The sequence below is a fragment of the Pinus tabuliformis genome, chromosome 3_1 (genome assembly GCF_031772625.1).
Source record: "Pinus tabuliformis cultivar Carrire ecotype Pingquan chromosome 3_1, CPIR1, whole genome shotgun sequence".
Taxonomy (NCBI): domain Eukaryota; kingdom Viridiplantae; phylum Streptophyta; class Pinopsida; order Pinales; family Pinaceae; genus Pinus; species Pinus tabuliformis.
Window position 1 is genome coordinate 577,416,605 of NC_142301.1, and position 11,390 is coordinate 577,427,994.

Here is an 11,390-nt window from a genome sequence, read left to right on the forward strand (position 1 = left end):
AAAAACTAAAATACTTAATAATAACCGAGCTCTGAATAGCGGGATCGTCATGAATATTATCTTTCAGCAAGTCTTGTCGAAACCACAATCACGAAACTTATGATGCAAACGAATTTTAATTTCAGCGGGCCATTTCTGTAAAATAAAGTCGAGGAAACTGCCCTCTAAAGCATCTGGGTGTTTTCTAAACTTCATTTGTTGATAAGATGATATCAATTTATTATAGTGTTCCAAGTTGAAATGGAAAGGCGTCACTATTAAGATATGATATTAATAACGTTTTAATAAAAACCTTAACCATCAAAAATACGTTCTGCATCCTTCCCAACACGTCAGGTCAGATGGTTATTTAAAAAAATTCAACGTATTTTACGGGTAAACTGGTCTCTGACGGGCAAAATGCCCGTCAAATTCCAACCCTGGAGCCGGCTGATATGACCCTTTCCTTTTCCGTTTCGATAAATGGACTATCAGCCGGTCCTAATATGACTCTGGCGCGAAATTATTCTGCCTTAGAAACACAAGTTCTGGTAAACACCACAGAACTCATAGAAGTGACACTATCGGCCGTCAACCATTCAACTGCTGCCATACTCAATGCTTTAGAGTATTACGCGATTATTCCGACCCAACTGGCAACATATTCGAAAGACAGTAAGTGCGCTTTACTCGTAAAATAATAATAATAATATTAATAATTCAGGTTGAAATTCCTCATGTTAAGTTTAACGAATTTGTGTTGTCTGCAGTTGAAGCTCTCCAGGCTCTTAAAACAAGGTTTAGCGTAACAGATTGGATTTCCGATCCTTGCTATTTGATCGAGTGGAAAGGAATTTCCTGTGACAACAGCACTTCGGTCGTAAGAATTTCAGAAATGTAAATCTAATTGTTTACCATTCATTCTTTTATGTCTGAAGTTGTAAAACTGACAGAAATTATGTCTGATAATATAAGAGGTTAAGACAATGTTATGTTAGCAGGAATTTGTCAGGAAGGAATCTTAGTGGATCGGTACCTGAGAATATTGGAGAATTGACTGCATTAGTCAACCTGTAAGGAAATTCTATTATTTTTGGTCTATCTGTACCCATACCATAGTTTTGTATCCTAAGAAATCGCTTCCAGAATTATGCATCACGATTTCAAATCTTCAGTGAAATGTAACTTCTTCGAACTTAGTATACATTATGGTCTATATGTTCTAGGATATTTTTCGGAGTTTGCTTATGAAGTGATCATAACTTGTATTTCACTGTAAATACTTGAGGTGGGAATCATCCATTAATCGTGTTGACATAAGCAGGTCACTTGAGAATAACTCTCTTGCGGGACCATTGCCAAATTTCTCCAATTTGACGATGTTAGAGAGACTGTAAGCACTTCTTTCTCAAGAGAATAGACCTTACGCTTTTTTAAAATTTATATGGATTGTAATTTCTTAGATTCATTGTTATTCTAAGTAAAGTATGTGATAACATTTAAAAAATGATATCAATGTTAATTCACTTTAAACTTGAATAACCATTTAAAGGAATCAAATGTTGCCGGGCTTAAATTTGTTATCATTAATGTAGAATAATTAATAAATTTTAAATGATAAAAGAATTATACACAAGCCTATACTGATTTTAGTGAAACGTCCATTTATTTTGCTTATGGTGCAGATATCTACAAAATAACAACTTGACCGGTAACGTTCCGGGCTGGCTTTTTGGCCTCGAAAACCTTAAAGATTTGTATGATTCTCTCCAATCCTTTGATTATAAAATTATACTCAATCTTTTCTTTACTTTCATTGCTACGATTCCAGGTTTATAGAGCAGAAAAGTTTTAGTGGTGTAATTTAGTGGTGAAATTCACTGGCATTCTTCAGAGTTTGACAAACACAATATAAGATTGATGATCTCCGAGGTGTTATGACGTGAACATTTCTGGCCCTTAAATACCATAGTGGAAGTGAAACTCATCTATGATTCGTGTTGACATAACCAGGTCACTTGAGAATAACCATTTTACGGGACCATTGCCAAATTTCTCCAATTTAACCATGTTGGAGAGACTGTAAGTACTCTGTTCTCAATAAGAGCAAGCCTACACTTTTACGAAAACAGGGATTGGTCATCATTTTAATTAGGCATCTAATAATTTGCTTATTGTGCAGACATCTACAAAACAACACCTTGACCGGTACAGTTCCAGACTGGCTCTCTGGACTCGAAAACCTTACAGAGTTGTACGCCTCTCTCCCATCTTTTTATTGTAAAATCATACATCAATCTTCTCCTTCCTATCAGTTTTATGGTCACAGGTTTACAGAGAGCAATCATTTCACAGGTTTATAGAAAATAATAATTTCAGTGGTGAAATTCCTCCGCAACTTCTTTCCAATCCCTCATTGGTATTCAGGTAAATCTAAATTCTTATTGATTGTAATATTGCAGGTGCTAACAACAGCTTCGCATTCTATTATTTTGCAGTTTCAGTATCATCTTTCATGTTTGCTTTGCTATCCGAGCAACCAATACCTGAGGAAGTGATGAAACTGAAGAGATTTGACGGAACGTCTACTTCGTTTGATGTGTTACAGATACTCTGGGAACCGCTATCTATATATCCCGTCAAATCCAAACAACCACAGGGTGAAGCTCACCCTCAGAATGACATTAAGTGGAAGTGCACTGATAGTTTTAGTGTTCGTAGTAGCTATTGTTTTGCATTGTAAGAAAACCAGGAGAAAAGAGGGCAGCGCGTTGTACGAAGGTCAGGAAATATATTCAATCTTACTATTTCTAATATGAGACGTAGTAAAGGTAGACCCCAGAATTGAAGCAATCTTAGACTGTCCTAATTTAACCCTGATTGATAAAGTGCAGACAACTCAACGATCGTAGTGCCAAATACAACAAAGTCTCGCGTATTTACTCTACAAGAGATAATCGCAGCCACACAAAACTTTAGGGAGAAAATAGGGCAAGGGGGCTTTGGATCTGTGTTCTTTGGTCAATTGGAACGAGGAAAACGTATAGCTGTAAAAGTACTCTCCTCGTTTTCCAAACAAGGTGTTCAGGAGTTCCTGAATGAGGTAACTTTTAGATCCTTAAATCATGTAATATGGTCCGATTTCTGGACTTAACCTAGTAATGTTTTGGCTGCACTCTTAAGTAATAATTAAAATGATGTTGAAAATATAATTTCAACTGCGATCGCCGATATCGCATCGGCAAAGTCGAAGTGAAGAAATCATAAAGAAGCTTTTGTGCTTCCGACGAGCGATCGCCGATATCGCATCGGCGAAGTCGCAGCGGAGGACTTACAAAGTGATTTTGTTATTGTGCGATGAGCGATCGCCGATATCGCATCGGCACATCGCTATCGGCAATGTCATAGAGTCGGGGTCTTTGACATGAGAAAAGTTGCGATGCGATGCAAATAAAGTCAATGGTTAAAGTACAGGTCAGCAGCTAATAAATTTGACGTGAAGTAAAAGTTCCTTTACCGCTAGTAAATGTCAGTAAAACAGTAAATGCAATTTACTGTGGTTGGTAAGTTTTGGTGAAGTTTTTAATTTTGTTTTAGCGGGAGTATGGGCACAAGTAAAGGTTGATAAAAACATTTAATTTTATTGTTTTTTATTTTTACGGAAGCATGGCAAGTGAAAACGTATGTAAGTCCTTTTGTTTTATTGCCATGAATATATATGTAATGTTTTCTTGTGTGTGCATTGTAAGGTAGAAGAGGTATGGTAATGCACAACAGTGCAATGTAATGAAATTGAAGAGTGAGGCACAGCAGTGCGATGTATTGTAACCCACACAGCAGTGTGTAAAAAGATAGAACCAGGGTGATGTAATTTCAGGTGTGTGGAAAAACCACGTGTAGTTTTGCACAGCAGTGCATAAAGGAAATGGTGGAGCGAGTTTTTGTAACTCTGTAAGTTTTGCTTTTACAGCAGCATGTAAAAGTGTTTTACACCAGTAAATGTGAATGGAGATTTTACAGCAGTGAATGATGATTTTACACAGCAGTGTAAAAATCATTTTGTAAAAGAGGCAGAGTATTTGTTTTTTTGGTAAATCCCTCTCAGTAAAAGAGGATGTATCAGTTTTTGTTTTCATAAATAGAAATCTTTTATGGTGGTGAAATACTCTGTTACTCAGTGAATTTTTTTAAGTCTTCTGTGCATAAAAGATCCTGGAGCAAAGTAAAAACAGAGCATTGCCTCTGTGTGTTTGAATATTTGTTTTTTTTTTGTATTTTTCCCCATTTAAAAGAAAAATACCCAACAGTGGTATCAAAGCTAGTCCAGGCTCTTTGAAGACTCAAAGAAGCTGAAGGAAGGTGTGGTTGCAGCACAGAAAGCTTCTCCAGCAGTGTGAAGTTTCAGCCAAAGGGATTCAGGTATTTCCCAAGTTTCTGAGTTATTATTAAAGACAGTCAGTTGTTTTAAAAAAACACAGTCAAGTATTAGAAGCCCAGATAAAAATGGCAAGGTCAAAGAAGAAAGCCTCCAGGACTGTTAAAAATGTGTCTCCCTCTTCTACTAAACTAGAAGGCAATCCATTAGAATACATTCTATTTGAAACCCCAAAGTTTCATGGAAACTTTGATGTATGGGAAATAATGATGAGGGATTTTCTAATGTCTGAGGGGATTGAAGTCTGGGAGTCAGTGATTGATGACAGTAAGATGGATGAAGAATCCATGGAGTATGATGCACAAGCAGTAAAACTAATCTTGGATGGACTCCCTGATTCTGTGAAGAAGAATCTAGGAAAATATTCATCAGCAAAGGATATATGGGACAGACTGCATGACCTTCATGCAAAGGGAGCACTGACCATGACAATGAGTCAAGAAGAACCCATCATAGAAGCTGAGAATGAAAAGCTTGACCTCATCAAGCTTCAAGTAAAAGAAAGGGATGAAGAGCTAGCCAAGCTCAAGAAGGAGCTTGACCAATGCAAGAAGAAACATCATGAAGAAGTCATATCCATGACAAATCAGCTGAATGAAGCAAAGAAGCAGGCAGGTGCCTTGACAAGTCAACTTGAACAAAGGCACAAGAGAGTGAATAAGCTTGTAGAAGAGATTGGACAGTACAAGGTAGAGGTCTCCTCCCTTAAGTCCGAACTACAAGAAGCCAGGAAGCAGGCACAAGGAGCTGAAAAGAAAATGGAGAGCAGTCAAGCAGAAATCTCCAAAATGAAGTCAGATATTATCTCCTTCAAAATAGTAGCAGCTGAAGCTACTCGTAGCAAGGAAGAAACTGAGGGACAACTAGCAAAGAAAAATAATGAATGTGAAAAGTTGGAAGAAGAGATTGTCCTCCTCAGGAAGAAGGTTGAAGGGATGAACAAGATCATGAAGAGCTCTCAAGCTCTGGATGACATGCTCAGCTATCACAGATCTCCATCTGATAAATCAGGACTTGGGTATGTAGGTGAATCCTCAAACAAGGATGAAGATGCTTCAAGCAAAGGAGATGTGAAGAAGCCAAAAAGAGATGGTGATGCTCCTAGTTCCAGCAAAGGCAAGGAGAAAAATGAAGGCTGCAATAGAAGAAATCCTGCTCCAAGCAGAAAACCAGCGCCAAGAAGAAATGTAGCTGATGGCAAAGAGGCAAGATGCAATGGTCATCATCAAAGGATATCAAGGCAGCAAGGCTTCAGAAGTACATCAAGAAAACCTCCATCTCTCAGGTACCAAAGTTCATTTTATGGTTATTGTTATGCTTGCTCAAACTTTGGTCACATGGCAAAAGACTGTAGAGCATTTCATAAAGATAAATGTTGTGGTCTCCGAAAACCTCCAAGAAACAATTTTAGAAGAAATTATGAAATGTCATTCATGAAAAATGTAGAATGTTTCAAGTGTCATAACATTGGGCATATGGCACGTGAATGTAACTTAACATGGGCTCCTATGCAAGCTAGACCCATGCAAAAGAAGAAAGTTACACAAGTGTGGAGAAGGAAGGAAAGGCAATCTGAAAACCCCTTGAACTCCCGAGTGGATCTAAATTTATTTTGAGAAGAGTCTGCCAAAAGAAGACATGCATACACTAAAGGGGAGCTTGTAATTTTTGATTGCTGAACTGTATTAACAGTCATTTGTTTATGGAGGATGTATTGCAGCGCAGCAGTTGCAAATGAAATCGTTGTTAATTCCTCCAAAAGGTAATATGCAGCAGTGATGAAATCAGCAATGTTTTTGCTTTGTTTTTATGCAATATGCACAGAAATGCATAAAGAAGAAAGATGGCAGCGCCGAAATGTAAAGAGCAGCAGCAAGATAATAGAAAAATGCAAAGCATGGAGACCCTCACAGCAGTGGGAAGATAGAACACAAAACAGCAGTTTGGAAATTTTTTTTGTGGAGCACATGGATTAGAATGAACAGCAGTTTGAAATGTTTTTGTGGTGCACATGCATTGAAATGCATAGCAATGGAAGGTAGTTTCCTTCTATGTAATGTGAGAGAACATACTCATAGCAGAATGAGTGTAATGCACAGCAGATGAAATGTTTTGTATTGGGAATGAAAATGCAAAGCAGTGAGAAGAAAATGAGAAGGCAAAACGCAGCAGAGCGTAAATGCCCAGTGGCTGAGAATGCAATGAAATTTCTCACACAACAGTAAAAAAAATGTAATGTTTTTCTTCATATGCAATGCAGCATGCAAAGAAATGCATAAAAAGAAAAACAGGGACAGCAAATTTTTAATGCACACTGGATGTATAAGACTGTGTGGCAGCAAAAAAAATGAAAGGAATTGCACAATAGTGTATTGTGTAAAAAAAAATGAAGATTAAGATTGTGTGAAGCAAGGGTGCATGAGAAAAGGCAGCAGTCTGTGTTTTTTTTTGTGGAGAATGAAGTGCCAAGAGTATGGGCACAGCAGTATGATGAAACAAAAGGCAACGACAGTGAAAATTGCAAAGGCAATGCAGCAGCATGAAGTCTTGTTGAAGAAATGAAAGGTAATGGACAGCAGCACATGTAAAAGAAATTTTTTTACAACAGTAAATGTAAGTGCACTGAGTGTGTTGGTTGCATCTGAAATGCAAGTGAGACACAGCAGAAGTATGATTGTAATGAGTGAAGGGAAGCACGCATAAGTGCGCAAGTAGAGAATTCTCACACAACAGGGTGAATGTGAGAAAGGGAAGGCACAGCAATGAAGAGTTTGCAAAGAAATGTTTACACACAGCAGTGTAAATTTGTAAATTGGGACAGCGTAATTGTTCCAAGAAAGACAGAGTATTTTGTCTTTGAAAAGTGCAGAAGCAGTGCAAGTGTAGACACAGCAGTGTGAGGTAGACACAATAAAGAAGATGGCACAACAGTGCAGCAGAGAATATGCAGCAGCATAAAAGAACATCGTAATGAGTTTGCACACATAGCAGTGCAATGGTTGTTTGTTTTGGAACTGCATTTGAAGCAGTCATTTGGTGAAACCCTCTATTGAAGAGGAAGGTGCTTTTAAGCACATTGTCATTAGTGAATCCCTCTGTAATGAGGAAGGTGCTCTTAAGCACAGTTACATTGGTGAATCCCTCTGTTCAGAGGAAGATGCTCTCTAGCATAGTTTGGTAGATCCCTCTGTCATGAGGAAGGTGCTCTTAAGCACAGTTTCAGGTTAATCCCTCTATTAAGAGGAAGACAACTTTGTTTGTTTATGAACTGCAGCAGAAGCAGTTGGTGAATCCCTCTATTCGAGGAAGATTGGTGAACCCCTCTATGTGAGGAAGATGTCTTTGTAACAGCAGTGTTGGTGAATCCCTCCATGAGAGGAAGTGCTTGGGTAAGATTGAATGCCCAGCAGTTGAAATTAAAGGGGAGTGTTGAAAATATAATTTCAACTGCGATCGCCGATATCGCATCGGCAAAGTCGAAGTGAAGAAATCATAAAGAAGCTTTTGTGCTTCCGACGAGCGATCGCCGATATCGCATCGGCGAAGTCGCAGCGGAGGACTTACAAAGTGATTTTGTTATTGTGCGATGAGCGATCGCCGATATCGCATCGGCACATCGCTATCGGCAATGTCATAGAGTCGGGGTCTTTGACATGAGAAAAGTTGCGATGCGATGCAAATAAAGTCAATGGTTAAAGTACAGGTCAGCAGCTAATAAATTTGACGTGAAGTAAAAGTTCCTTTACCGCCAGTAAATGTCAGTAAAACAGTAAATGCAATTTACTGTGGTTGGTAAGTTTTGGTGAAGTTTTTAATTTTGTTTCAGCGGGAGTATGGGCACAAGTAAAGGCTGATAAAAACATTTAATTTTATTGTTTTTTATTTTTACGGAAGCATGGCAAGTGAAAACGTATGTAAGTCCTTTTGTTTTATTGCCATGAATATATATGTAATGTTTTCTTGTGTGTGCATTGTAAGGTAGAAGAGGTATGGTAATGCACAGCAGTGCAATGTAATGAAATTGAAGAGTGAGGCACAGCAGTGCGATGTATTGTAACCCACACAGCAGTGTGTAAAAAGATAGAACCAGGGTGATGTAATTTCAGGTGTGTGGAAAAACCACGTGTAGTTTTGCACAGCAGTGCATAAAGGAAATGGTGGAGCGAGTTTTTGTAACTCTGTAAGTTTTGCTTTTACAGCAGCATGTAAAAGTGTTTTACACCAGTAAATGTGAATGGAGATTTTACAGCAGTGAATGATGATTTTACACAGCAGTGTAAAAATCATTTTGTAAAAGAGGCAGAGTATTTATTTTTTGGTAAATCCCTCTCAGTAAAAGAGGATGTATCAGTTTTTTTTTGTTTTAATAAATAGAAATCTCTTATGGTGAAATACTCTGTTTCTCTCAGTGAATTTTTTTAAGTCTTCTGTGCATAAAAGATCCTGGAGCAAAGTAAAAAACAGAGCATTGCCTCTGTGTGTTTGAATATTTGTTTTTTTTTGGTATTTTTCCCCATTTAAAAGAAAAATAACCAACAAATGATTGGAATTCAAATTTCGTGCCATTGACTTCACTTGGTGAACAGGTTAATCTTCTTTCTACAGTCCATCATAAGAACTTGGTGACTTTACTCGGTTACTGTATTGAATCGAGAGAGCTTATGCTCGTCTATGAGCACATGCCCGGAGGGTCCCTACGAGACCGCCTTTATGGTAAATATATTGCTTAGAAGCATGTTTGATTGAAGGGTGCGTATAACGTGCTAAAATTACCAATTAATGGAAAATCTTTTGGTTTTTAATTTTCCAGATCCTACTTTTGAGCTAAACTGGGAAACCAGGATCAAAATAGCTTTAAATGCAGCACAGGGTAACACTTTTCCTAAAGCATTTAATGAACATATATTTTTGTATCTATTGATTACCTTATTTCTCATCTAACCAGCGATTTGTGTTCGAAGGATTGGAATACCTTCATATGGGTTGCACCCCAAAGATAATTCATAGAGATATCAAGACAACCAACATCCTTCTAGACAACAATATGAATGGAAAAATCGCCGATTTCGGTCTTTCAAGGTTGACACCTGGTGGTGATGCTTCTCATGTTACCTGCACTATTGTGAAAGGAACCCTAGGATACCTCGATCCAGCGTAAACCACATATATAACCCTTCCTATTACTCTTACTGTGGAATTGCATTAATTTTTAAGAGTAAAGGGCGTTTCATTTTTGTTTTAGTGTACATGAATAGCTTAACATTTTGATGAGAATCTATACCGCAGGTATCTTCGCACTCTTATGTTGACGGACAAGAGCGATGTATATAGTTTTGGTGTGGTTTTGTTAGAGCTCCTAACTGGCAGATCACCCATAAATGCAAATGTACCTGAAGATGAACTCGATATCGTTCAATGGGTAATGAATTTGATTATTGATCATTCTAGAAAAAGCAACATGAACATAATTTATGACTTTCAAGCGCATATTCAGCGAGTCTACCCATAATTATAATCGGACGCATTTGCAGGTCACGCGATATGTAGAGATGGAGGACATAGCGATTATCATAGACAGGAGGTTGAATGGAAACTACGACATGGAATCCGTTGCTAAGGTTGCTAAACTAGCGCTTAGATGTGTTCAGAGTAGGCCATCATATAGGCCCAGCGCAAGTGAAGTAGTGGCAGAGATAAAAAGTGCTATTATACATGAGTATGATCTTCCAATTTCAGAGACAATTGCTTCTTTGGAGACCGACCCTATCTGTTCTCAGGTGGACAACATGAAGTGGAGCGACAACAGCTCCAACCTCACGCAAGTGGGAAGATGAGTTTATGAATACAACAGTTTGGACTGGTAACGGAAGTTCAAGTCATTCTCGATTTCTTCTCATCCTTTTATGTGTCATGGTCATGGTCAGCACTTCCAAAAATTCTACATAAAGAATTGGCCTTTGGGTAATGTTAAGACCCCGCCCATAAAATAGTCCTTAATGCCATGTATGTGTCACGTTAGGACACGATGTTAATATATTTTTTCGAAATGTTTTGGTAATAGTGAAAATAATTTTCTTTTCCCTTAAGCTTTGAAACACAATTTGTGACAAGTTTACACAATAGTCTCTTTTTTTTTTATAACTTATTAGATTACGTATACGGTTACTATGTTACTACAAGAGGGAGATAGAGAGAAGATAAAGACAATATCTTAATTGCAATACGCATTTTGAATTCTTAAATTAAGTTCATGTTTCATATCTAGTTGAACTCGAATGGTGACTTGGTTATTAGATTTTCAAATTTAATGAAAATATATTTATGACGAAAACATGAAGATTAAGATTCTCATGATTGTCCCTTGATTTCCTTGATAATTTAATATAGCAAATGACATGTATAAAAACCCAAGTTCACTTGAGCCATGAGACAGGGAGATGAAGATAAAGATGACATAAAGAAAGTATCGCTAATTATTTTTGGAAAATGCTTTTCACATTTATGAGTACGATATTTTTTTAGTTATGTTATTATATGATTTCTGTTTTTTCTATTAAAGATTAAGAGTTTTGGATTATTAAGATGAGAACCATAGTATGATTGGATAAGTTAATGGATGAGTTATGACATATTGTATTGCATTCTATGTGTTTGAAGAACTTTCAAGTCAATTATAAAACAAAATCAAAAGAATCAACTTATAACTAATAAGAAGGATGATTAGTGTAAACTTTCTCATTTAGTCTATGTCCTTTGTGCTTGATCTCATGGTTCATCACTTTAATCTTCTGAAATTAACTAGTCATGATGATTCTAATCCACTACTCAACTGAAATGATGGTCTCCATACCTTTTTTCATTTGCAACGAAATTCTTAAATTTCACTGAATTTGATCACGTGATTCGCAAACATCGTTACACAATTTAGCACCTACGACTCACCTAGAACCCACCATATGATTGTGTTCCATACCAA

At 37.3% G+C, this 11,390-nt stretch overlaps 1 protein-coding gene across 4 annotated transcripts; it reads left to right on the forward strand.

Moving 5' to 3' along the window:
• The first annotated feature begins 428 nt into the window (after positions 1 to 428).
• LOC149188303 (putative LRR receptor-like serine/threonine-protein kinase At1g67720) lies at positions 429 to 10,584 on the forward strand. 4 transcript variants are annotated; one of them, XM_089411633.1, is made up of 15 exons: positions 429 to 654; positions 750 to 876; positions 981 to 1,052; positions 1,268 to 1,372; positions 1,665 to 1,736; positions 1,993 to 2,061; positions 2,162 to 2,233; positions 2,335 to 2,406; positions 2,588 to 2,760; positions 2,874 to 3,082; positions 9,001 to 9,127; positions 9,225 to 9,284; positions 9,376 to 9,568; positions 9,701 to 9,833; positions 9,946 to 10,581. In XM_089411633.1, exons 1-15 carry the CDS (start codon positions 435 to 437, stop codon positions 10,246 to 10,248), a joined length of 2,007 nt encoding a protein of 668 aa, XP_089267759.1. In that variant the 5' UTR covers positions 429 to 434; the 3' UTR covers positions 10,249 to 10,581. The 4 variants fall into 4 exon arrangements, with proteins under 4 accessions (XP_089267759.1, XP_089267760.1, XP_089267761.1 ...); XM_089411634.1 differs by having other exon boundaries at positions 1,304 to 1,372; positions 9,946 to 10,579; XM_089411635.1 differs by lacking the exon at positions 2,335 to 2,406 and having other exon boundaries at positions 9,946 to 10,584.
• Positions 10,585 to 11,390: the final 806 nt, after the last annotated feature.